This window comes from Drosophila arizonae, chromosome X (genome assembly GCF_054131065.1).
Source record: "Drosophila arizonae isolate 15081-1271.41 chromosome X, UAZ_ARI_1.0, whole genome shotgun sequence".
In the NCBI taxonomy this organism is placed as follows: Eukaryota; Metazoa; Arthropoda; class Insecta; order Diptera; family Drosophilidae; genus Drosophila; species Drosophila arizonae.
In genome coordinates, this window is record NC_142927.1 from 29,087,264 (window position 1) to 29,112,586 (window position 25,323).

Here is a 25,323-nt window from a genome sequence, read left to right on the forward strand (position 1 = left end):
CAATAAGAAGTATTTTTGTGTGGTTAAAAAAGTAAGTTAATAATTAATATTAATTTTTATTAATATTTTTGAATAATTTTCTAAAATTCATTATTACGATTAGAGATGTCTATAAATGTTTCTTATTCATACATATGTATGTATATACAAATATACAAATATACAGGTATACATATAGACATATATGCTTCTATGTTCATGGGAAGACTTTTACAAATGCAATGTATGTATATTGCCTAGGCGCACTACCTCAATTGTTTGAGCTATTACAGCCAATGGCATAGCTGATATGCCCCTGGGCGGGCTATTCAATTACAATGCACTTTGCGAAACGTGGGGTTACAAAATGAACAGTACTTTTTAATGACTCAACATTTCGTCATTTTTTCGTGAATCCTGACACGGGTCTGAGCAAAGAGCGTAGAGCGCTGCTTTTGCCCGCTGGCCCGCTGGCTCTCAAATAACAAAGTGCTTTGGGCCTTCTGCAGCAGGTGCCGCGCACCGAAGCCAGGGCTGTCGATGTATGTTAAAGCCAACAAGTGACGGAAGTGAAATTACAGCGCATAGAAATTAAAACTCAAGTAAGCAAAAATCATTTCAAGAGTTTTCTGTTTTTTCTTCGTCTTCTTCTTCTTTTATTTATTCGGCTGCGACCCTACCAGGGCGACGAAATTCGTGCCAGGCTTAAGCTAAGCAAAGAGTGGGCCTTAAGTCACACTGAGAAGCCGTTGTCAACAAAAAATAAGCAGGCGAGAGGAGAAGCAGGAAAGAAGAAATCAAGAACAAGAAAAACTACTTGGACACGTAAACCACTAAATACTCTACCGAACTAATAAATACAGATATGTGTCAGGCTCTATAGCTAAGGTTTTTGTGACTGAGACTTAGTCATTTGATATTATAGGCCAAGACATAATTACAGATCGAAAACTCTATATACCTAGTAATCTTATATATAGCATGAGTTTTGATCTATTACTCTTCGTCAATTATTGTACTGATATGCCAAATTTGAATGGCATGCGTTCAGCTCTGAATACATATTGCCAATAAAGGAATGGCAAAATTGAATAGTTTCAGTTTAGAGTATATGTATATACAATATGTACTGCACTAGTTGAGCTGCTTTGAATTGAGTCCTGATGAAATCAATTAACCTCTGGCCTACAATATTTGGGCTTTTATTGAATCTTTTATTCCTTATTATTCCTGTCTTAAGCTACTTGTTTGCTTTGAAATCAGCTTCGTAGTCATAATGAATGTATTCGTATTCATATCAAAATTCCTTCAGCTACTCTCCTGTTTTGAAATTAACTATGTGTGGAATAATGGACTAAAATATTTTGGCATTTAATTACTTATTGAATTCAATATGTCTTTTGTCTTGAAATTAGCTTCATCTTGAATAATGAGAGTCATACGCAAACGAGTGCTTCAGTCGTATGTGCCCAGTTAGGCGATACGCTATACGCAGAGCCCAGTTACCGCGCTGGTATTCCAGATTTCTTTGATATAAACACTGAAACGCACACACGCACGCACACGCACACACGCACTTACTCACACGCACACATGCACACACGCACTTAACTGCTCACTTTATGCATTGGCAGTGCTTCCTTTCCCTTTACCCTGTTTAAGTGTCATGAGTGTGGGTGAGTGCGTGTGTGCGTGAGTGTGTGTGTGTGGGTGGGTGGGTGTAAAGGGGAAAATGCGTATAAATGTTGCGAGAAGGTAACTGCAAGGCTAGACAAATCTGACTTATTAAGTTAACTGATGTGCTGGATGCGAGGTGCCAAAGGGAAACTGAAGAGAATGAGAGGAAGTCAAGCAGGGTATACCTGAGTCGCGACAGTCTGACTATTAGGTTAACTCATATCCTGCATGCGACAAACTTCTGGCTGCCTTTAGGTACCCAGAAGAGAGGCAGGGTATTTTTGAGTCGTGCACTTCGGGGTGAGGTACACTGACTTAAACGTTTCGGGCTGGCTGTAGGACAGGCAGGGTATTATTAAGTTGCACATTTTGCCCTTGCACTCTGACTTATTATGTTTGACTTATTATGTTCATCAGCGCTGGATACGAGGAGCAGAGAACGTAGCTCACTTTAATAAGTGGAAGACAAAGAGGGTCTGTTTGAGTCTTCGCATTTTGACTTAAGCTCTTGTGGCTGGCTGTAGGTGCCAAGCAGATTGCCAGGGTATCCTTCTGTTGGGCATTTTGACTAGGGCAGAGCATCTTCAGCCTTGCAGCTGGCTGAAGGTGCCGGGTCGTAGGCTGAGTCGTGCAGTTGGCCCTTAGGATCTTAGGACTTAGGGTAATATGGCTGGCTGCAGGTGCTAAGAAGACAGACAGAGTATCTGTGAATCGAGCTAACATAGCTGGTGGGCTACAGCAAGTGCATGGCATCGGAACATTTCAAGAGTATAAATTGTGCTTGGATTACGTGTGGTTCATTTGAGTGCGACTCGGGCGGGGCTGACAACATAACTGCCAATAAAACCAATTGATATTTTATTATTGTTTTGTTTTTGTTTTTGCTTTCGTTACAGTCCTGCAAGCCGTCAGCTGGGAGGAATGGTGGACCTACGATGGCATCTCAGGTAAGTGATTGCCTCAGCCGAAATCAGAATTCAGCTCGCAGAGCTTTAAAGTCCTGGACTAGAGCAGGAAGCGGCTAATCCAATTTAGCGTCGGCAGTTGGATATGAAAACATATTGATGCACATTGGGAAGAGCAAATATGTTGGCCTGGGTGTACTCTGGGCCGCGGCAAATCCATTCAGCTGGCTCCTACATATTAAAGCAAACACTCGACTTAAGCCCTTTTTACTACTTGAGTGGGTACATAGTGTGCAATTGCGAGTCGCGCGCTTTTTGCGTTTTTCACTCTGCCCTGACTGCGGCTCGTATAACATTTTAGCCACCCACCCACTCACGGAGACGTATGGAAAGTTGCCGTATATTCGTGCTCATCTTATGTATCTGGCATTCGCAACAATGTTTGCGCAAAATAACGTAGCATACTTTTTGGCATTAAGACACGCTGGCACCTGTCACAGCGACTGCTCTCGTGTTGCCAGTGGTTGCTGTTGCTGTTGTTGTTGCGAAACGATTTCAGCAGTGAGCAGAACTGCACACGTGAGTTGTTGGGTCTGGCTGTGGGGCAGAGTGAGAGAGAGAGAGCGGCTGCGGGGCCTTCGGAAATGGAGACGATTTGCAGCTGTCTAATGGAAGGCAGACGAAATACGCCAACAGAATCTGGCCATAAATAACTTTACTTGTTTCTCGGTCCATTGTTTGACTCCGTATCTTGATAGAAGAGCACTGCAATCGCCCCAGCTTAGCTCCGCCCTGCAGTCGGATGCCTGAACGCCTGCCTGCCTGAGGCACTTGCCTCAAGGTTAAGAAAAAATTTCAATGTGTCTCAAGTCAACCGGGCAATGTGAATGCGCCCTGAGAGATTACAGCTAGACGCCAGCGCCGTCTGTCAGTCCGGTCGAAGCAGAAGAAGAAAGCGCCGGCCAGATAAGCGTAGCTGCAGCTGCCCGTTCCACCTGTCTGCCAGCTGAGCTGCCCAGTCCTTAGCTGCTCTTAATCTCATTAATGACAACAGCGACGCCATTTGCACAAGACAAATGCATAAAGAACTGCCAGTGCTTCGAATATGGTTTGGAATCAACAGACCCAAGCCAGGGGCGAGGGGTGAGGAGAGCGAATAGTGGTGCTACAGGCGTCAAATGCTTCCGGCCTGGGCATTCTCGCCGATCGATACTCTGTACCGAACAACGAAAGCTATAATGCTAGTGCAAGTGCATCTATACCAAGCCTTAGTGGCCCAACAATTGCCTCAACAAATTATTTATATTTTACATTTATATTAAGAATCTTATATACTTCAGATTCAGTCTAAATGTAAGAGACTGTAATGACTGCAAGAGTTCCACAATTCAAGCAGCCTTTAAGCTAAATATGTTTATATATGCCCATTAAAATGTTTCAAAAGAAGTATTTATATTTTTTTACTCAAGATGATACGCAGAAAACGATTGATGCACACGGTCCTATCTTATCCAATCTGCATTAATAGTTTCCTGTATATCATCTTGATCGTTTTTTGTTTACCCAATGAATTCCGTTATCCAGTCTTTATGTTAACCGAATAATAGTTACGCTAGGCCTGCTAAAATTTGCATCCCTCGAAGGCTGGAAAAAACAACCATAACATGCACTGTTTTGGAATAGGAGTGGCAAATGTCTGTTATAACTTCTGTTGTTTGAATTATTGTATTTTAGTAATTATCTAGTATCTGTATAACTTTGCTTGCACCCAGAAGAGAATACTAGAAGTGAATAAAATAGAATAGAAGAGAAAATACATCTTAAAAAGAAGAGAATTAAAGAATAGAATAGAAGAGAAAAGACATGCCTGCATATAAAAGAAAATAATTTCCAGTTGTCTAAAAAAAAAGTATTATTAAATGTACATTTCCATAGTGAATTAAAAAGTAAAATTTGTAATCATTGAGTGTTCCTTTGGAGCAGCCATGGACCATGTGTGAGTCATGGTTGAGGAGCTCTCGATATGGTGAAAGTGTTGCAAGTACATGTGTAGTAAAATAGGCACAGCTCTTGCAACGCCAACGCCAACGGCAACAGCTACGGCTAAGTCTACGGCTACAGCTACGGATACGGCTACGGCTACGGCAACGGCAACGACAACGGAACGATGTCCCCGATGCTGTAACACGTGTTGTCAACAAATTGCAGCCAAATCCGTGCGAACTTTGTGTTTCTTTGGCATGAATAAATTTGCATAAGCATTGCATACATACGTAAGTGCTGTTGTTGCAAGTTAGAAAAGACGGCGCCACTGTGCCTGGCGGGCCATTGCGCCGGCATTTCCTGCTGCTGCTGCTGCTGTGGCTGAAACGGGCAGGGCTGGAAGCTGCTGCAGATTTGGCTGGCTGGCGTGCTTAAAGCGCAATTAATGCTCCGAAAAATTCGCTTGATTTCACGGCGTTTGCTGGCTGCTTGCTGCTGGCTACGGGCTGTGGGAGAAGCGAGAAGGGAGAAGGGAAAAGGGGGAAGGGCAAAGACGGTTTAACAGTATTTGTACTTGCAACAGGCCAAATAAAAGCAAGTGGCAAAGAGTAGCATAGCTCAAGACGGCCAGACGCCGCTAATGTTGTTAATGGCGGCTGAAATCGTTCGGCAATTGCCTCATTGACTCGGCATAGCCCCAATTTAATGATTCTCAGCTGCAGCCGTAGCCGCCGCGAGTCCAGGCTCGTTTAGCAGCTAATGGGGCGCCGTTGAGGTCAACAATTTCTAAAATACGTGTACGTGGCGTATCTATGATTGAGGAGGGCGATTGCGCCAGCTGATATAAGCGGCGGAACGTGTTGATTCCATCATGCATTCGATGCCAGAGCCAAGCAGCCAAACAGCAGTCCGACCCACATGCTGCATGTGTGCAGCATTAGGCGGCTCAGGCATGCAGTTATGTTGCCTCTTGTCTGTTGTCCCTTGTCCGTTGTCTGAGCTCTGTTGTCTGTTGTCTGTTGTCTGTTGCCTCTCGTCGCTGCATCAAAGCGTTTCCATGCAACGTGAAAGCATGATGAGATTTTGCATAGCAAAGTTAGCGAACATTTTCTCGTTAGAGATTAGCGGCACAAGTGGCAGTGACAGCTGAGGAGCTCGACTGGGTGATATCTGTGAGTCCATATCATCCATTGACAAACACACAAATGCCAGCTAAATGTGGAGCATATCCCCTTCATATGTATATTGGAAATTTGTTTAAAGATGTAAAACTCACAAATTTCTATGGGGTCTTTTACATGTTTTCCTTTATTCACTTTCCTTGTCATCGGGTATTATTTGTTTAGCTTGTCTAAATAGGAGTACTCATCAGACTCTAAATTTTTCCAGTTTCTGCATTGTTGTTCATCTCATCTGCTCTGGTTACAGGTCCTGCATTTTGGGGTCTTATCAATCCGGAATGGTCGCTCTGCAACAAGGGACGTCGCCAGTCTCCGGTGAACCTGGAACCGCAACGTTTGTTATTTGATCCGAATCTGCGCTTGATGCATATCGACAAGCACAGGGTAAGCAAACACCCAAACACAATGTCATTTCGAAATCGTGCTGGACTAACTCATACCCAGTATTATGCAGATGCTTACTCCAGCTTAATAGCATTCTCAAATCTGTTTACTTTTAAGCCCATCTCTATATTTGTACATGTATATTCCCACACATTAACATCGATTGGTTCTCCTTCAACAGATAAGTGGAATTATAAGCAACACCGGACACAGCGTAATATTTACGGCCGGCAATGATACAGTCGCCAACTATGATGGCATGCAGACGCCAGTGAATATATCTGGCGGTCCACTCTCGTACCGCTATCGCTTCCATGAGATACACATACACTACGGGCTCAACGATCAATTTGGCTCCGAGCACAGCGTCGACGGCTATACGTTCCCTGCAGAGGTAAGTTGAAGAGTGACGGACCCACGAACTAGTACCCTTAAAAAAACTAAAAGTGCTAGAATGGAAAGTTAGGCGGATCTCTGAAAAACAGCTTTTAGCTTTTTGTATGTTGATTGCACAGTGTCAAAGGTAATTGCATATATGTGCTATCGGTAATTAATATACCGATTATTATATATGATAAAGATTAGACGGATTTATCGAAAAAAAAGAAAAAATGAACTAGTATTTGGTTCACATGAGCATACATTTAAATTTCAAAACTTCAAGTCCCCAGCTATTGCAGTTTACGATATCTAGGCATTCATACGGACAGACGGACGAACGAACAGACTATTTATATATACTTTATACTACTATTACAATAATTTCACGAAACCATTACATGCGGATTTCCTATTTTTAATGGGTTCAGGGTATAAGAAGAATTGAAAAGAAATAGAGACATAAATAAATAGTAAATATTTCGCTGGAATTTGGCGGCGTTAAAACGGTGTATAAAAAGTTTACATTTATTCGCATTAATCTTTCATTAAAATGAATAAAAACTTTGCAGTGCTTTAACTTATTTACATATTACACTATAATTAAATTCATTAAAACATGATTCAGCTTAATATAGAAAAGTTTCGCTGATGTAAACTAAGGGATTATCGTTACGCTTAAATGAGGGCTTACCACACATACATACGTACAATATAATATATGCAAGTACATACATGAAAATCAATGGACTTACGGAAATGATTCCGAATGGCGAAACTCTCTCTTTCTATCTTTCTCTATCTCGTCCCTCGCTGTCTGTCCCTCTCTATCCACTTCTTTTATTTCACTTGTCGTTGCTTGTTAATCGTCTACTTAAATATTTACGCCGATAAACGAGCGGCTTATTTGATCAAGGTTAAAGTCAACATTTGAAGCTCACTGCCAAATTGTTTTTTTTTTTTTTTTTTTCTGTTTGTTTATTTGCTTTGTTTATAAATAGGATATATGGGTGGGAGGCGGATGTTCTTTTGACGATTTTGTGCTCAGAATTAGTATTTGGCTGACGGCGCTACAGACCGAGGCGTCGGGCATAACAATATAAGTTAACTACTTAACTATATCATTTTTGTATTTAATGAAATATTTATTACAAAAATAAAAATTACTCTCAATTTAAGCAAAAGTTCATATTGGCAGCAGAACGGACTATCTTGTCACTAAATGTTGTATGAGATATTTCATTTGAGCTTAAAAATTATTTCACTCAGCTTGAACCGCTTAGCATACGCCATGTGCATATTATTATTATTATTATTATTATTTTAGTCAAAAATGCTAAAATTAAATATTGCGGCACGTTATTCAGAATTCTAGCATAGAGGAGCTGATCGGCCATCGAATTTCTCAATTAACCGCTAGAGAAAAATATATATTATTTGGTGAATCAATAATCCCGCCCCCAGTTGGCGTGAATATATTTTCCTGACTTAGATTCTAAGTTTGTGATAGATTTAGGTTTCAATATAATTATATCGTATTGAAAGAGTTCATTCCTGGAATATAAAGCAACTTGTTAGCTTCGATTTTTATTTTATAAAGGTTTTATCGAATCACATTTGGAGAGCGAATGCATTTAAAATAAAAAAATTTTAGCTCTAAGAGGGTGGAAATAAGATATATTGATTTATTATATTGATTGACTTTAATATATATGTAGTACTTATTCCCCGAAATCTCATTCTTCATATGCTAATGGCACATATGTATATATAATAGACTTTAAATTAGAAAACAAATTTTGTTTTTAAATTTTTTAAAATTCATAGTCGAATGCATTGAACCTCTATGATACGTTTTGTATTGGATCGATCGTTGCTATAAGATCGATCGCATTGCCAGATAATAGCGTCAATGATTCCTCTAGAGAAATCAACACAAATAAATCTTGGTTTCGTTTAAAAGCATAGTTAAGCCATACATTTACCTTTGGCATGCCCTTCCACTCATTTCTAGTTCCCAGCTTTGGCCCCAAAATATGGCGCACTTCGATCTTCGACATGAGACGTGGAGCAAGCTTCTCTGCCACACAAATTTCAGAAATGGCCTCACTTTCTTTGTGGTCTTTCTCTTGGTCTGGCAGCCTGATTTATTGACTGTATCACTGGCTACATACATATGTGAACTTCTCAGTCAATGTCCTCGTGTGGCCTTGCCTTGAGGCTGGCGCTTCTTCTTCTCCTGGTGCGGCTGCTGCTTGTTTGGTAAATATGTTTTCGGCTCCGTTTTCCATTTAGATGTCATCTAGTCCAGAGGCACACACTCTCGCCTGGTTGGTTTGTTGTTTCGCTCAGTTGAATTGCCGGCAGTTTATTAAAAATATGTAAATCCACCACTGCAGTGGGGCGGGCCCATGGAGGAGAGGGCAGTGCAAACAGAGTGAGAAAGGTTAAAGATTAAAACGTACTGCCACTTGAGACGCGTTCGTGGCGTGCTAATTTGTCGAGCCATTTGCAGATTCAGTCGGGCTATGTGCTCAGGCAGCTGGAACTGATTGTCCTTTCAGCCGCTCCGCTGCTGCCCTGGCCCACTCGCCGGTCCTGGCCACACCACACTCAGCTCGCCCGGCGCTATGTTAAATGATCATTATTGATTTTACTGCCCAGTCCATAACAGATAATGGGTGAGCCAACTGAGCCAAGGAATTCACTAGCGGCATGTCAACAAATGGCAGCAAATTTCTCTCAGTCATTGTCTGCCGGCTCCATGCTTCTGCTCCTGCTTCTGCTTCTGCATCTTCCTCATCTTCTTCTTCTTGTTCTTGTTCTTTTCTGTTTTCATTATACGTACTTGGCCCATTGGCCCCTTGGCCTGGTCCACTCCTTGTGGCCATAATGTGCAGCTGTTGCCAATTTGTAAGCTGCTGCTGCATATGCAGCGTATACGTCTAATTAGTAAATGCCAATGGTGATTAACTCATATTACCATGCCGCATACTAGAGCAGATTGGCGACCAAATGACTCAAATTGTTGTGAATGGTCAGATAAATCAGGCGCCGTAATGCAAGGCGCCCCATTGCGTCCCATATTCCGCCTTAACAATACAGCATCTTGATTTCGAGTTTTTCACGGTGCGAGAAATTTCTCTCTTGAAATACTACAGTATGCAGTAAAAGTCACCTATGTAAAAATAAAAAAAAACAGCAACTGTAAGCAAAACCAAATCATTCTTACAATAGAAATATGTGGATAACATTGCAATGTAATTCATAAAAAAATTTAGTAAAAATATTAGAGAGTATAGGGAATAGGGTATACCCGACCACAGACTACTACAGAGACTTTCTGTATCAGTACCGATATAGTTTTAGCTGCAATTTTATAGCAAAACAAAAACTGTATAATTTCATATGCAATTAATAGCAAAATTTAAAAGATTATTGCTCCAATGTGAAGTGAGAAATATAGTCCTAATCGATAATATTAAGACGGCAATTGTTATTCACACTGAGTGAAATTCAATAAGCATTAAAATTCCAGCATAAGCTTCTTAATTTCCGTGCCTTAAATATATCTTAGCTTATCAGCTTTGTAATAAGCAAGTCGGAGAGGGTTTTACTTTAATTAATTCATAATTGGCAATTCGATTTATTTTGCTTAAAATCAAGGGGAAATCGAACCAGGGCTTGAAGCAAAGAAGTCTTTGATTTCAGTTAGTTAGGCGCCCTAAAAATGGGGGAGATCAGAACGAAGGCGTAATCAGGGTCAATATCTGTGTGTATACATATATAAATATACATATGTATGTATATATCTTATTTTATTTTGTTTATTTTTGGAACATTGTTGGTTTTGTTGCTTGTTTGATTTGGTTTATTTTTGCCGGTGGTTGTGGTAATTTAGCACTTGTCTTGTGGCTGAAATTTAATCGTTTGACACACCCGACCTACTCTGGCCCCTTTGACCCAGCTGTATGTATTCACCCTTGCTGCCAAATGAACTTCGGCACACGTTTCAATCCCCTTTCAGCGGTCTATGGTGTCTGCGGTCTCCATCCATCTGCAGGTCCATCCGTTTGCAACGTGGCACTGTGGCAACGTGGCAGCATGGCAGTGTGGCAACGTGGCAACATGGCAACGTGGCAGCGTTGGCAGCCCAAAACGACCGACGTGACCTACGGTTTAACCATTAATTTACGCGCTAACCATGAGGTACTTAACTATACAAATGTATCCGTATCTCTGCCCCTCATTTCCAAATATTTACTGGTAATGAGCTGCTGCTGTGAAATTTGGATTGATTTTTGCTCCTTTTTTTTTGGTTTTTGAGCAAATTAAGAGTGTTATTTGATTTGAAATTTGCGTGTGCTTTAATTAGGTGAGCGCCGGCATTAAGTTCCGCCAGACTCGACTATCAATAGAGCAAGCAGACTTCACTCCGTTCCATCTGGTTACTTTAATTAGCATAGAAAAAAGCGTGTGGTCAGAGCCATTAAAAATGCCTGCTGCTGCACACTGCACACTGTCAGATATCCGTGCTCATCTTTTCGTGTGAGCGCTTTTTAAAACTCCAGCAAAACGGGACATTTGCTTTACTGCTCTGCACTTGTGGCTCCTGCAGCGCATAATTAGCAGCAAGTGCTGGCCAAATGTACATCTGCGTACCAACACACACACACATGCAGACGGCAGGCAGGCATACACTTGAAAAGATCTGTGCCATAGTCAACGGGCTAAGTCCTCGCTCTAGCTCCAATGCTGCTTCTGCTGCTGCTGACTAACCACGTTGGCCTGTGTGCGTTGTGAAGCTAATTTGCTTCATTTGTCTGGAAAAGTGACTGACAAACCTGCAACATGCACACCCATAGGCACATATGCCAACAATAGATTCATGGCTGCTCGGCAAAGTGTTGACACGAGGCCGTGTTTTCAGGCCCCAGCCCCTTACAGCCGATACCACCCGGCTAGATCTAAGCAGCTTACGTGCTGGACCTTTCTGCCTCCGCAACAAATCCGAAGTTCGTCCAAGCAAGGGGGGCTAACGGTGGACCTACAGCTCCCGCAACAAATCCGAAAGTTTCGTCCAAAGCTAACACAGTGAGAGGCCAATGTTGAACAGAGCCTAAAAAGCCCTACATAAGGTCATCATAAAATACATAATCATTATCATATATCAATATCATATAATCTATCATATATCATATATATCATATATCATATATCATATATCATATATCATATATCATATATCATATATCATATATCATATATCATATATCATATATCATATATCATATATCATATATCATATATCATATATCATATATCATATATCATATATCATATATCATATATCATATATCATATATCATATATCATATATCATATATCATATATCATATATCATATATCATATATCATATATCATATATCATATATCATATATCATATATCATATATCATATATCATATATCATATATCATATATCATATATCATATATCATATATCATATATCATATATCATATATCATATATCATATATCATATATCATATATCATATATCATATATCATATATCATATATCATATATATCATATATCATATATCATATATCATATATCATATATCATATATCATATATCATATATCATATATCATATATCATATATCATATATCATATATCATATAGCTTAGAATAGGTACTAATGTCAAAGAGTTCAGCTCTTCAGTGAAACTCAAAAGCTTTCAGTACCAAAGTGCATATTATATCGTTTGCCAACCACTGTTATTGTTGGAGTAAAGTGAGGCCATTTGTAGCTGAGGCATTGTTGGGTCGCTGGGCCTGTTGGCCAGGGCTTTGGCTTGAGCTACGACCTGGCTCGGACTATACAGAGTCGACAAGCCTGCAATCCATGCAGCAAAAACATGTGTAATTGATCTGATTAAGTTGCCTTTTCTCTACCCTGTCTGCGTGTCCGATTGTTTGTCGATTTGTTATTTTGTGTGTGTGTGTGTGTGTGTGTGTGTGTGTGTATGTGCACGTATATGTATGTGTGTGTGTTTATGCCTATGTTGTAAAGGCAGCATGCCGAGAGCTTGCTTTGTATATTGCCTTCTCTTTGAGCAAACAGACAAACAAATTGGGCTTAGACTGAGTGGGGAGAAGCATAGAGAGAGAGAGTGAATGAGAGAGGGGAGCAGAGCAGGGGACGGGACTAGGCCTTGTGGCTGTTGCCTGCTGGCACTCGGCCTCTGTCCGGCTATTTGCTAGTATATGCTGTATTTTGTTGTTGCTGCTGCTGCCGCACGCTTTGCTGTTTAATGAAACGGAAGTATAACATTTTACTTTGCGGTAAATATAGCAGAGAATTTCTATACTCTACAACGCACATTCGAATCTAATTTTTGTTATTTTTTTCGACAATTCATAATTGTCAATTGAAATGCGTTTTAGTGTCACTTTGTGTATATTTATTGATTTTAAATAATCATAAATTATGTAGATTCAGAGAGAGAGAGAGAGAGAGGGAGAGAGACGGCATAGTAAATAGATAAAGGTAAAATGCCCAAATTAAAAGGTTTTTGATGGAGAGACAATATTCTAGATCGACTTAGGGAACATCTACGACTCTTTTACATATATTTTAGATAGCTTGCTCTTTCCCACTGCCGATTAAGAGGAAAACAAAAGGAAGCTTCTCAGCTCTTTTCTCTTTACCTACGCAGTGGCCAATCGAACAGGTGCTCAAGCGCCTTTCAGTATCATCGTTTTAAATGCGACATTTGATGCCATATTGCTTAGCGCTTTAAGAGACCGGGAACCAGCCGAGGACGTGTTGCTCAGAGTAGCCTTTATGTGATTGGGATAAGTAATTCGTTTGAGAACGCACTGCTGGCAGCACTGCACAGCTCGAGCAGTCTGTGCCATTAACTCACACAATTTGTGCTGCAATTTACTCGTCAAAATTTCATTTGCATTTACGGTTTGTGCCTCGGCTCCTTTATTTGCATGTGCTTCTTTGTGGCAGCCAGCTCAACACTCAACAACTTTAGAAATTTTAATTTAATTTAATTTCTGTTTGCCTTACTGGGCACACATTAAAATTGCAGCATGTAGTTTTCATATTTAAATGAATATTTATACACTTGCCGAAAAGTATTGCAAACTTTGCACGAGCTGGGCGAAGCCGACAAAAAAAAAAAAATAAATAAAAAAATAAAAAAATTGTTAAACTGAAAATATTTCTTAGAGGAATACTCTATAACATATATGTGTTTTCTGTTTTATCTATACTGAGAGGAAATTCTGTATTTCTTCTACAAACTGGTGTTTTCATATTAATTTATATTTCATGTTCATTCTTAAGACTTCAGCAGACTTGTCTTGTCCAATAACGGGTTTCGTGCTATTAAATTGTAAATGAAATGCATGCGAATTTGGAATTTATTCATTTTTCAATATAATTCAATGCAGTGCTGCGAGCTCTTTGAAATCACCTTAATCCGTTGTGATTCATCAATTGAGCATAGGACACATTTGTTTTGGCACATATCACAGTTTAGTCACAGTTTGACAGCTTCTCATATAACATTAATTAAATGCATAATATTTGACTTTCTATATAACTTCGCCTCCGTCCCCTCCCACTCTCCACTCTCCACTCTCAACGCTCAACGTATTTCGTCCTATAGCCTTGGACTGAAAATTTCATAAGGATTCGACTTTAAGAATTCATTTCCCATAGTGGGGGGCTTCTCCATGCACTGGAACCGCTGTGTAAAGTGCGCAACTGTTGTTGACCCACACAAGCACACAGCTTCTCGCGTGATTCGCTATGGCTCTGCGAGTGTGTGTGTGCGTGAGTGTAAGTGTGAGTGTATATATATGCCTGGTAAATGTAAGTGTGTGTGTGTGTGTGTGTATGTGTATGAAAGAAAGTTTCAGTGTTTGTTACGGCGGCCGGGCTGTGTGCTCAGAGTATCTTCTAGATGAACATTAGCAACTTAGAGTACCTTATTTGTTTTCATACTCGTTAGCCAAATGAAAAGAGTATATTGGCTTAATAGCTCTTGAAGCTAGAAACTTTCAATTTTGAATACGTATCGATTGGATAGCAAAATTTAATGATATATGATTTGATAAGGAAATAAATTCAATGTTATACTCATTGCTCATTACTCATTAGCATTACTAGAGATAATTTTCAGATTTATTTACTTATTTATTTAGAGGCTAAAGATAATATGAAATTAAAATTGACTTATAGAGTAAAGCATTGACTACAGGGCCCTTCAGTTTTTGATTTGCAAATTTATTGAGCTCAGTTTCAACACAGTAAAGCAAAACATAGTATATCTATCGTTATGTGTTTTACATTAAATATCAAATTGTATTTTATATTAATTAGGTTGCTTTTGGGCCATGAACGGGCATCACACAATCGGTTATTCCCCACGCTGCACCTTACTTTGCTTTCTTTTTCTGTGTTATTATGCTCAGGCGTGTTTACAATTAAATACTGTCGCAAAAGTTCAACATCAATGACAATCTTTAAAAAAAAAAAAAATCCACCCTCCGCTTTACTAGAAATTATTAAATACAATACAAATATTCATTAATTTTACTCATACTTGAATTTCATTATTCTGTTTGCAAAAAGATATCTACTTTGTGAGGAGAATCTGACTTGAATATATGTACCTCATAGTTCACAAATGCAGAAAGACACATTAAACATCCGCCGATTAGAATATGACTTCACCTACATATGTGGGCGATTCTCTAGTGGCGAATGTGACATTCGTACGTATTTGAGTTAAAAAAAAAAAAAAAAAAGAATTCCAATACATTTTTTTATTTTGATGAATAGTGAATCTTTTAGCTCTTGATTAGCTCTATAATTGTGGCGCTAAATCTGATTTTAGGCAAATGTTAGTTTTCACAAAAAACCAAGAGGTTCGCAGGCTACAAAATACGTAAGTCGCTTTTAAAATGAACAGTTCATCCTGAGATTTTAGCGAAACCTTAATTGACAATTTATTACGAATAATTTTAAATTATTAGAAATTGGCACATCTTAACAATGTTTTTTAGTTGATTAAAAAATATTGAGTACTTTATACCCTGAACCCATTTTCAATGGGAAATCAGGGTGTAATGGTTTTGTTGAAATGTATGTAACAGGCAGAAGGAGGCGTGGCAGACCCCACAAAGTATATATATTCTTGATCAGGGTGACGAGCTGAGTTGATTTGGCCCTGTCCGTCTGTCTGCCCGTCCGTCTGTCCGTATGTATGAGCGTGTCGATTTCAGAAGATATAAGAGCTAGAGACCTCAATTTTTTCTTTAAATGTCCGTATTTAAAGCGCGGATATCAAGTTTATCATTAAAAATCGATAGCTCATCCCGATCTTTTTTTATCGATAAAAACCTTATCGAAAATCAGTTATAAAATTATATCTCCTACATCATTGAAGCTACAGTCTCCAAATTTTAAATGTATAGTGATATGCATTTTATACAATTTCGGTTTTTATTAAAATTTACCCCCACCTCCATATCCACCCCCTCACCCTCACATTTGTAAAAGGCGTATTTCAAATACTAGAGACTTGTGCTTAGGCAAATACATGCATATTTATGTTCATTCATCAAGATCGTCAAGATCATCAAGATCATCATTTCATCATCATTTCATCGTATGTCCACAAAAAAGTTATTAAACAATTAAGTTCTCATAGTAAGAGCACACTGCCGCTCATGCGTGTTTATGCTTGTGTGTATGTCTTTGTGTATGTAAATGTTTGTGTATGTGTGTGTATATGTATGCCTTTGTGTGCGTGTGTGTGTATGTATGCCTATGTGTGCGTGTGTATGTGTGTGTGCGTGCGTGCGTGTTTCTTGTGTAAGTAGAAAGACGCGAAAAATGTTTGAAATAGCTATTGCTCCAAGGGTTCAGGGGACCTCGTAGTCGAGCAGTCTCGACTAGAGCTTTCTTAATAGTTATATATATATATATATATATATATATATATATATATATATATATATATATATATATATATATATATATATATATATTTTTTTTTTTTTTTTTTTTTTTTTTAGTTATTTTACATGAATAAAACCATTAGAAATGATTTTCAATATATTCAATTCATTAATTATAATAAAATTATCATTAATTATAATAAAATAGAAGAAGTTCGAAGTATCATATTTCATTGCATAATGTCTCAATAATGAGAACAAAATCTGCAATAGAAATGCTCAAAACATAACTTTTGCACTATTCGGCTTTGTGTCTCAATATTTCGAGATGTATATGATCGTATAATTGGTTTATATTAGTTAAATTTGAGGGATTAGTTATAAAAAATATGTTAGCAGAAAATGCTTTCATTGACTTTAAATGATTTGGCTGTGGTTGACCTTTCTGGAGAAATGCACATATCCAAAATGAAGCTGTTAAGTAGTTTTGTAATTTTGGATTTCCTATAAGTGTGTGTGTGTACACATAGTCAGATCTGTTTAGGCCATGGAGCAGGACGCAACAAAGTAGATTGTGGGCAAAAGCCACTACTGCAAAGGCCAGGCATTCACTTGAATTTGACTGCTCTACACGCACCTGGCCTTAAGCATTTTCTGCACAGAACAAAATGCTGAAAAGAAAAAAAAGTAACGTAACGTTAAGTAAGAGAGGCCATGGTCGGAATAGTCGAACTCTAGCGAATTGATGCCTTCTGAGTGCAATGCCCATGAGATGAATTAGAGGGCAAATTCAATTTAACAAAGCATTTCAGAGCTGAGCCAGCTATTAAGAGCGAGTGCAGCAGCCTACCGAAAGCACATTCCATTAGGAGGTACGCGAATGGGCCGCCTGCAGAGCGAATGTAGCTGGATAGGATCTGCCCAGCCCAGATTGTGCTGCCTCATGTATCATTGGCGAAATTTACAAGCATTTTGCAAACGAAAACAAACCAGCATAGACATAAAGATTTGGGAGTCTTTTTAAATGTTAAATGGGCCAGACTCGTGAGAGTGCGGCAAGTTCTTTCACAATTAGGCTGTGATCAATGGACTGGTGTGGAATCTCGTTGAATGTACAACTAAGTCCAGTTGGATGGGCAAGACAAGTTGATGTAAAATCGATTAGGTGTAGAGCTGGAGTAGTAGTCCGGGAGAGTCAAATAAAACTCAGCTTGCATTATGTAAGGTTCTCTTGCAAATATCAGAGCGTATTTTAGTGTTGCATTACAAATATGTAAACTTAAAGCAAATTGGGATTGGTGAAAACTAGCGTAAAGTTCTTGGAGAGCGGAGAGATTATTTCAGTTTGAGTTATATAAGAATGTATTGAAAGAGCTATTTATGCGGGAAAATATAAAGGAATAGATCCTTTGAATCTTAAAGCTGTGACGAGAGTAAGCCTGAGATAAATTATTCAGTGCTTTGTCTTTTATTGGTTATCAGACTGGCGCATGAATCTAATCTATTCTTATGAACCTTTAATCCATAGTAACCTGAAGCTGTTTCTTATTAAATGCATATATCAGGTATCCATAGGAAAACATATCAAATTCGTCTGACAAACAAGTATATGAATGTGAACATGAAATAGAATACTTAATCCTTATACGAATATCTACGAATATCCGCATACGCAGCGTAAGCCGTATTAAGCCCTTTTCTGCTCGCCATTGCAGATACAAATATTCGGTTACAACTCCCAGCTCTATGCAAATTTCTCAGACGCACTGAACCGGGCCCAGGGCATCGTGGGCGTCTCCATTCTACTGCAGGTGAGTCTTGACAACTGAACTGGCTGTTGCCTGAAGCAGAGCTGCGTATTAACTGACTGCCCGCTAGCTGGGCGACCTCTCCAATCCCGAGCTGCGCATGCTGACCGACCAGTTGGAGCGCATTCGTTACGGCGGCGATGAGGTCTTTGTGAAGCGACTCTCCATACGCGGACTGCTGCCCGACACGGACCACTACATGACGTACGATGGCTCGACAACGGCTCCAGCCTGCCACGAGACCGTCACCTGGGTTGTGCTGAACAAGCCAATCTACATAACGAAACAACAGGTAAGGCATGGAGAGTGCAAACAAGCAATGAAACAATAGAATCCGCCTGAAATATTCTTTGAAAAGGCTTTTGAAGTAGTCTTATAATATTATGCCATGCTTACATATATTGTGTACTGGAATTACTTGCTATGTATGTAGTTGATCACAGTCCGAAATCGAAGCCAGCTCTCTTGAAAGCTTGCTGACGACGGAACCAAATACCAAAGGAAAACACAATTTTTGGTTATATTATAATATTATATATTTAATTTATATTATAATTTAATTTGGTACAAGTAGATTTGTTGATGGTGGGTTGCTAGATGGATCCGTCGAGCTATAGAAAAAGGGTACATATTCATTGTAAATAGAAGAATTTGTTGCAATACATTATTACATTTAAAGACGTACATATGTCTAGACTTACTTATTCCTCATTAACTCCAGCGACAAGATTGATGAAAACAAAAACAGCAACATGCAGATTGACCCATTGAGAAAGGTGAATTCCATCATTGGAATAGTTGTTTTACGCTTGTTGCCTGCGCTTCCTTTAGGATTAATCGCTTAAATATATTCACTCTCTGAGTTCTCTTGATCATTGTCAAATGAGTTTAAGCTGCGCGTCACTAACTACGGCGTAATTTCGACTGCATATTAAATGATCTATATAAGCTTGGCAGCTGTAAGAAAATTTATTATCAGATGCCGAGTCTTTGGGGTTCTATATTCAGATTATATTACCCCTACATATTTATAGAGCTATCCCAACAACTTGATTCATTCACACCAAAGGAAAGCTGCTGTCGTCTGCCTTTAGCTCTGTCACTCGACATGGTTGGGTTTTAAGGTCTCTCCGGTATTCCGAACGCATTCTTTGCAGCAATTATAAAATATTTGGAGTTATTTGTTGCTTGTCCAGCTAAACTTATAACGCACTTGCTGTTCTGTTTCATTCCGACGTCAGCAGGAAATTATTTATTTGCATTAGCAATTGTTTCTTTATGGCTCCCCTGGCTGGCAATTAGAGAGATTCATAATATCATAATTGCTAAATTTGCTGATGTCGTCTGGCATTGTTCCGGCAAAGTTTTAAATAAAGTTGCCACTCGAGCCAGGCGCACAGCAACAACAACAACAACGACAACCATCCGACTGTAACTGCAAGTGATGGCCACTTTTTGCGCCTCGCCTGCGTACCTGCGAGCAAACAAAAAAGGAGACAGCATACAAAATGTAATGCAAATGTTTATTAAGTGCCGCGCCGTAATAAAGACGCCAACATGCATGGCCATCAGGCCGGCGCTGGAATGCAGCCAGGAGCCGGCGTCGTCGTACGTGTAAATACAGTAAACGGCAAAAGGGCAAAGGTGAAGGCGATGAGGCAGCCCAGGGCGAGAGGTGAGAGCAGGAGCGGCAGTTGGGCGTCGCTTGCACATGGCTGCATACAGAAGCGGCCCGGGCTAGAGCAGAAGTCGCAGACGGACTAGGCAGCCGCTGCCGCCGCCGTCGCCGAGTCAGACTCATAAAAACTTCAACAAGCGAAATGGCACCCGAGAGACCATGGCTACAACTTGTGGCAGCCCCGGAGCACTCAGACGACAGCCGCAACAACACCCTGCAATAGCAGCACGAGGTCCATTCGTGCGACGGGCCACGGTCTTCGGTCCACGGTCCACCGTCAAGTACGACGATGTAATTTAGTGATGTATGCCAATAAAGCCCGCTTTATGCACGGGGCTGCACCTTGCTAACAAAATATAATTTACCAAATTAGAGTGCCACTGGAGAGTGTGAAGAGAGAGCAGACAGATGCCGACAAAGCAAGTTGTGATAAAAAGAGGTGGGTGGGGGGTGTGGAGACAGAGAGAGAGAGAGAGAGAGAGAGAGAGAGAGAGATAGCAGCTATAATCTTTCTTTGAATTTGACAGATTGGTAAACTATCAATAGTCGACTATTGAATGCTCTGCTATAAGTTGTTAGTCTAGACTTCTTTGTTCATTGCTGGCAAATCAGAATTCAAAATATGGTCAAAGAACTTGGCATACTTCTAACGGATATGGTTATATTTTATTAGAGATTTCATAAGTATTCCATTTCTGTATGCTCCATATTAGAGCAGTTTCTAGTATAAGTTCACGATCCAAAAACATTTCATTTGGCTTAAGCAGTAATTCAGTTCGGCATTGGCTGCAATACTTCCCTATCAGCCATCAACTGTTATCAGCTCCCCCACGGCTATCCACTGCGAGGCAGATTATTGTTCATGTGCGACAACATTTTGTTCTCTCTCTCTCTCTCTCTCTCTCTCTCTCTCTTCCTCTCTCTCTCGCTCCCTCTCCCTCGTTGCCTGCCTTTTTGCTGTCATCCAACAATTTAAAGTTATGTGAAAATGTTGTACTCTCGGGCCAAGTTTTTGCTCAGCTCGTGGCACAAAGTAACGAAACGACTCGATTGCAGTTCTTTGATCCGCACTTTTAGGACAGCACGTCGTAAAATAGAATATTGTCTTATGCCAGCATGCCTAAGGAAGGCTGACTCTGGCATTCTGCAAAATGTTTTCATTCGAGTCTCATTCATTTTGTATCTGTTGGCTTCTTCCTCCAGTTGCACGCACTGCGCCGCCTGATGCAGGGCAGTCCCGACCATCCCAAGGCTCCGCTGGGCAACAACTATCGTCCGCCGCAGCCGCTGCTGCATCGACCCATTCGCACGAACATTGACTTCAAGACGGCGAAGACAAAGGCCGCCTGCCCCACCATGTACCGCGAGGTCTATTATAAAGGTAAGCGCACATAACTGCACTAAATACATCATATTTAGTGAATACATATATAATAACAAATAAATAATATACCCACGAAATATATACATATATAGCCATAAATATATATACCTTATAGTTTTATATTATTTAATTCATAATATTACTGTTTATTTGAGGCTGGCAGCAAATTGTGTTTGAACAGCAAATTTGTTTATTTAGCCTTAATTATTTTATTGCATTAATAATCAAGGTTTCTTGGAATGCATTAAACAAAAACAAAACTAATACTCGTTCACGATGTCAAAAGACCGAATTGGTTTTGTATAATGATCATCCGTCTCTTTGTATAAAACGTAAATCATTTCGACACTATTGAAGAGTTTCTAGCCTTCTGGTACTCCACTCTATCTAGCAAGTTTTATTTTAATCGGGTATTACAACATAAGTGACGATATATGGGGCCATTAAAGCTAGAGGTTTGTTATTCTGATTGTATATTGGATCGTACAAGCGGAATGCATGATGATATTTGATGTTATTGAACATTTATATTATTTGTATAAGCAACAGCTGTTTGGATTGTGAGCAAGCAGAAAACAAATTGTTTCTGAATCTTAGACCAGCACAATCAAGTTTTGCGGTTGAATTAGTGAAAGTCCCATAAATGATATACATGTATGTATGTATCATATGATATATAACTAAAGCAAGGCAAATCGGAAAATATTGATATTGCATAGACGTCGCTGCTTATGCGCCGTGAACGAGTATTATGCAGTCGGTCATGTCCGATTAAGCTAATTGCAAATAAGTTAAGCAGAGATTGCTTTAAAAGTGCACAAATTCCAAATAAGACCATTCGATTGACCTATTTGTGTTTCTTCTCATTTCATTCCTTTCTCTTCCTGTTCTTCTTCTTCCATTTGCTCTTTTTTCTTCCTTTATACATGCAGCTACCAGTTGGAAACAAAACTGAAAGTCAATGCCATAGCGTTCAGTTCTAAGCGTGAGACGTTAGAAACGCGTGGCTTGCAAAAGGAGCTTCCACTAAACATATATATACATATACGTATATATATATTTAAAGTTAAATAATAAAAGAGCGATAGACAGCGAGCGAGAGGTAGAGTGAGCAGAGAGTGCGAAAAGAAATGGATTATCGACGGCGCAAATGGCAATTAAATACATACAAACACACACACACACACTCACATATATACACGAATAGAGTACATATATAGACATATACATATGAAGAGAACCCTCTTAAATATATTATACATAAATAAGCATAAATAAGCATTTAAGGTGAATTTTTTTTTTTTTTAATGAGCCCTATAAAGACGCCTGTTAAATGAATTTTTTTTTTGTAATTTTTTTGTGTAACTTATAAGTAAGATAAAGTCATAAATGGACATTAATCATAAATATATATATATATATATATATATATATACATATATGTATGTAATAATAAATATATTGTATAATGAGTTAAGAGACGCCCTGAGAGTGTCGCAGCAACAATAATATCAAACGAATAGTAAAAATGAAACTTTAGTCGTAATTGAATATCTATAGCTACTTATAATCAGAAAGTATCGAAGAATAATAATTAACGACAACCGAACAGATGTCAGCTAGTGAATGTTACTAATGTAGTAGAGGCATTATGCAAGACCCACCCGTGCTATATACTGTACTTATAAATACTATATACAAAATCGTAGATATATAATATATATATATAAATACCTATATATATATACATATATCGAGAACACACTTACATATATACGTACTTATAACAATTTGTATAGATTGTATGGATCAAATATTGATAACTCCTGATCCCGCCTTCCACACATACTGAAGAGCCAATCGAGCTGTGCGTGTAATGGTAACGGGCTTTCTCTTCCCCCTACCCCTCCCCGCTCCCACCTTCCATTAACAAACTGTACACGCTTAATAAATACATATACATATATTATTTTCGAATACTCTCTTCTCTTTTGCCGCCCGCCCAATTATTTTAATGGATAGCAAAATATGACATGTTCCTTTCAATATCTGTTCAGCATAGTTATATAACAAACATATATCTGTCAATATAAAAATCTTACCAAGTTCAAAATAAATCAAATATGCTTATTATTTGTTGCAAAATCAAATGTCTATTTCATATAGTGCACAGCACTTTAATCAGTACACGAAAAGCTGCAGAGAATGGAATTACCTCGACACGCGTAGAGGGTGCGACTAGAATATACCGCGCACTTTGCGTCAGCTTCAAGAGTTGATCAAAGTGCAGAACAGCCGAGCTTTACCTACTTGATTCTTGATAATAGTTTATTGTTATACATTATAATAATATAATATATAATATAGTGCTATATCAGATACACATAGTATATGCATTTTATGTGTATCTTATACATAGGTACATTCTATGGAATCTACTTTATACAAAATGGAGCAAATGTATTTAACTAACTGAATGAATTTAAGTGAGAAGAACTCATGAGCTCAAGCTAACTGAGAGTATTCACATCTGTGTCTACCAGTGGACAACTGACAGTTGTAGTTGTAGAAATCTAAATGGAGCCCCGAAGATCTATGGTTATTTTTAAATATTCCCATATAATAGTTTGCTTCTATTGTTATTTTCCCTTGGCGTGTAGTTTTAGGATAGTGCACAACTATTTTTCGTATGTCCCTGTACTCGGTGAACTCGATCTTGAATCTCGTAATTCGTGAATCCTATGTGACAGTCCACTTGACAGCGTAGCAAATGTGGGCATCAATATCGTGCTCTTGCTATACTTTGTAGGTCGTACTTTGAAAGGTCAGCTCGACTCGGAAAGCAGCTTTTCTCTGAGTTGAGCACGGTCGATTGATGCAGTAAGAATTCCTACTCCAACATCGATTTGAAGTCTGTTGCGATATACACATAAATGTATATAAAAAGGAAATACGAGGTAAGTTAGTTAAGGAAAAACATCTCTGCAAGCAGACAATCTCCCTGTTTCATTTAACAAAATTGTAAAATTCAATCATCATAGGCAATTCTAGCAGAACAAAAAAAAAAAAAAAAAAAAAAAAAAAAAACCATGCAGAGTGCTGCCCACAGGGTAGCTGCATGCACGGCATTCTGGACCGGTTTAAGCACATTTAATGCAATACAATCGAATTGCCAACAGTTGCTAGCAAATGCCGCAGATGCGTGCAGTCTGGATTTAAAATATTCTGACCGCAGCAGCAGCAGCAGCAGCTTTAACTCATCCTCTGGCTTATCATTGAACTGATACCCAGCGTGTCTGCGCTGCTGCCGTCTGTTCTTTTGCATCCTGACGCCCCGCTTATCGAACATAAAATGCAACATGAAACCACAAAATCTGTTGTGGTTATTTTAAATCACGTTTAAATAGCATGCTCGAAATAGAGATGACCGCGTCGTGCCACTGCCCCAAGACACGACACGACGATAAAACATAATTTGCTGCAAATATTTGGAGTCTGTTTGGCTACCCGCTGAGCATTGGAATCATGTAAAGATTGGACAGAAATGTTTGACATTGAAGAAACTTCTGAAGTAGCTTTCTATAGAACCCATTATATATGTATGTATTCTTATCTTCAGTTTCAATTGAGTCGAGGCTGTCTTAAGAACATACCGATTGGAAACGTATTTTGAAAAACATTTTCGACAACCTTTTCTCATTAACTTCATTGCATTTGACTGACATTAGAAGGGATTGAATGTATATTTTAAAGGGTTAAGTAATTGAAGAGAACTCAAAGATCTGAACATGACCAAAATGAACATAAACAAAATAAACCATAGTCCATTGATTATAATGCTTACCAAATGGATTCGAATGTTCAAAGAAGTCGAATAGCAGTATCTAAATCTGTTGGCGATATTTCTATCGCGTGCTTAGTCGTGCTCGTGCGTGTCACGAACACGAGCATATCGTTCTACTCTGCCATGAATA

At 39.0% G+C, this 25,323-nt stretch overlaps 1 protein-coding gene across 1 annotated transcript in view; it reads left to right on the forward strand.

Annotated features, from left to right (window-relative positions):
• Positions 1–23,599, forward strand: part of CARPB (Carbonic anhydrase-related protein B) — a 55,852-nt gene extending 32,253 nt beyond the window's left edge. The window contains exons 3-9 of the mRNA XM_018017142.2: positions 2,553–2,603; positions 5,973–6,109; positions 6,291–6,503; positions 18,195–18,290; positions 18,358–18,579; positions 21,169–21,346; positions 22,282–23,599. Coding sequence (XP_017872631.1) covers positions 2,553–2,603; positions 5,973–6,109; positions 6,291–6,503; positions 18,195–18,290; positions 18,358–18,579; positions 21,169–21,346; positions 22,282–22,304 — 920 coding nt within the window. The 3' untranslated portion in view covers positions 22,305–23,599. The remainder of the gene's footprint in view (positions 1–2,552; positions 2,604–5,972; positions 6,110–6,290; positions 6,504–18,194; positions 18,291–18,357; positions 18,580–21,168; positions 21,347–22,281) is intronic.
• Positions 23,600–25,323: the final 1,724 nt, after the last annotated feature.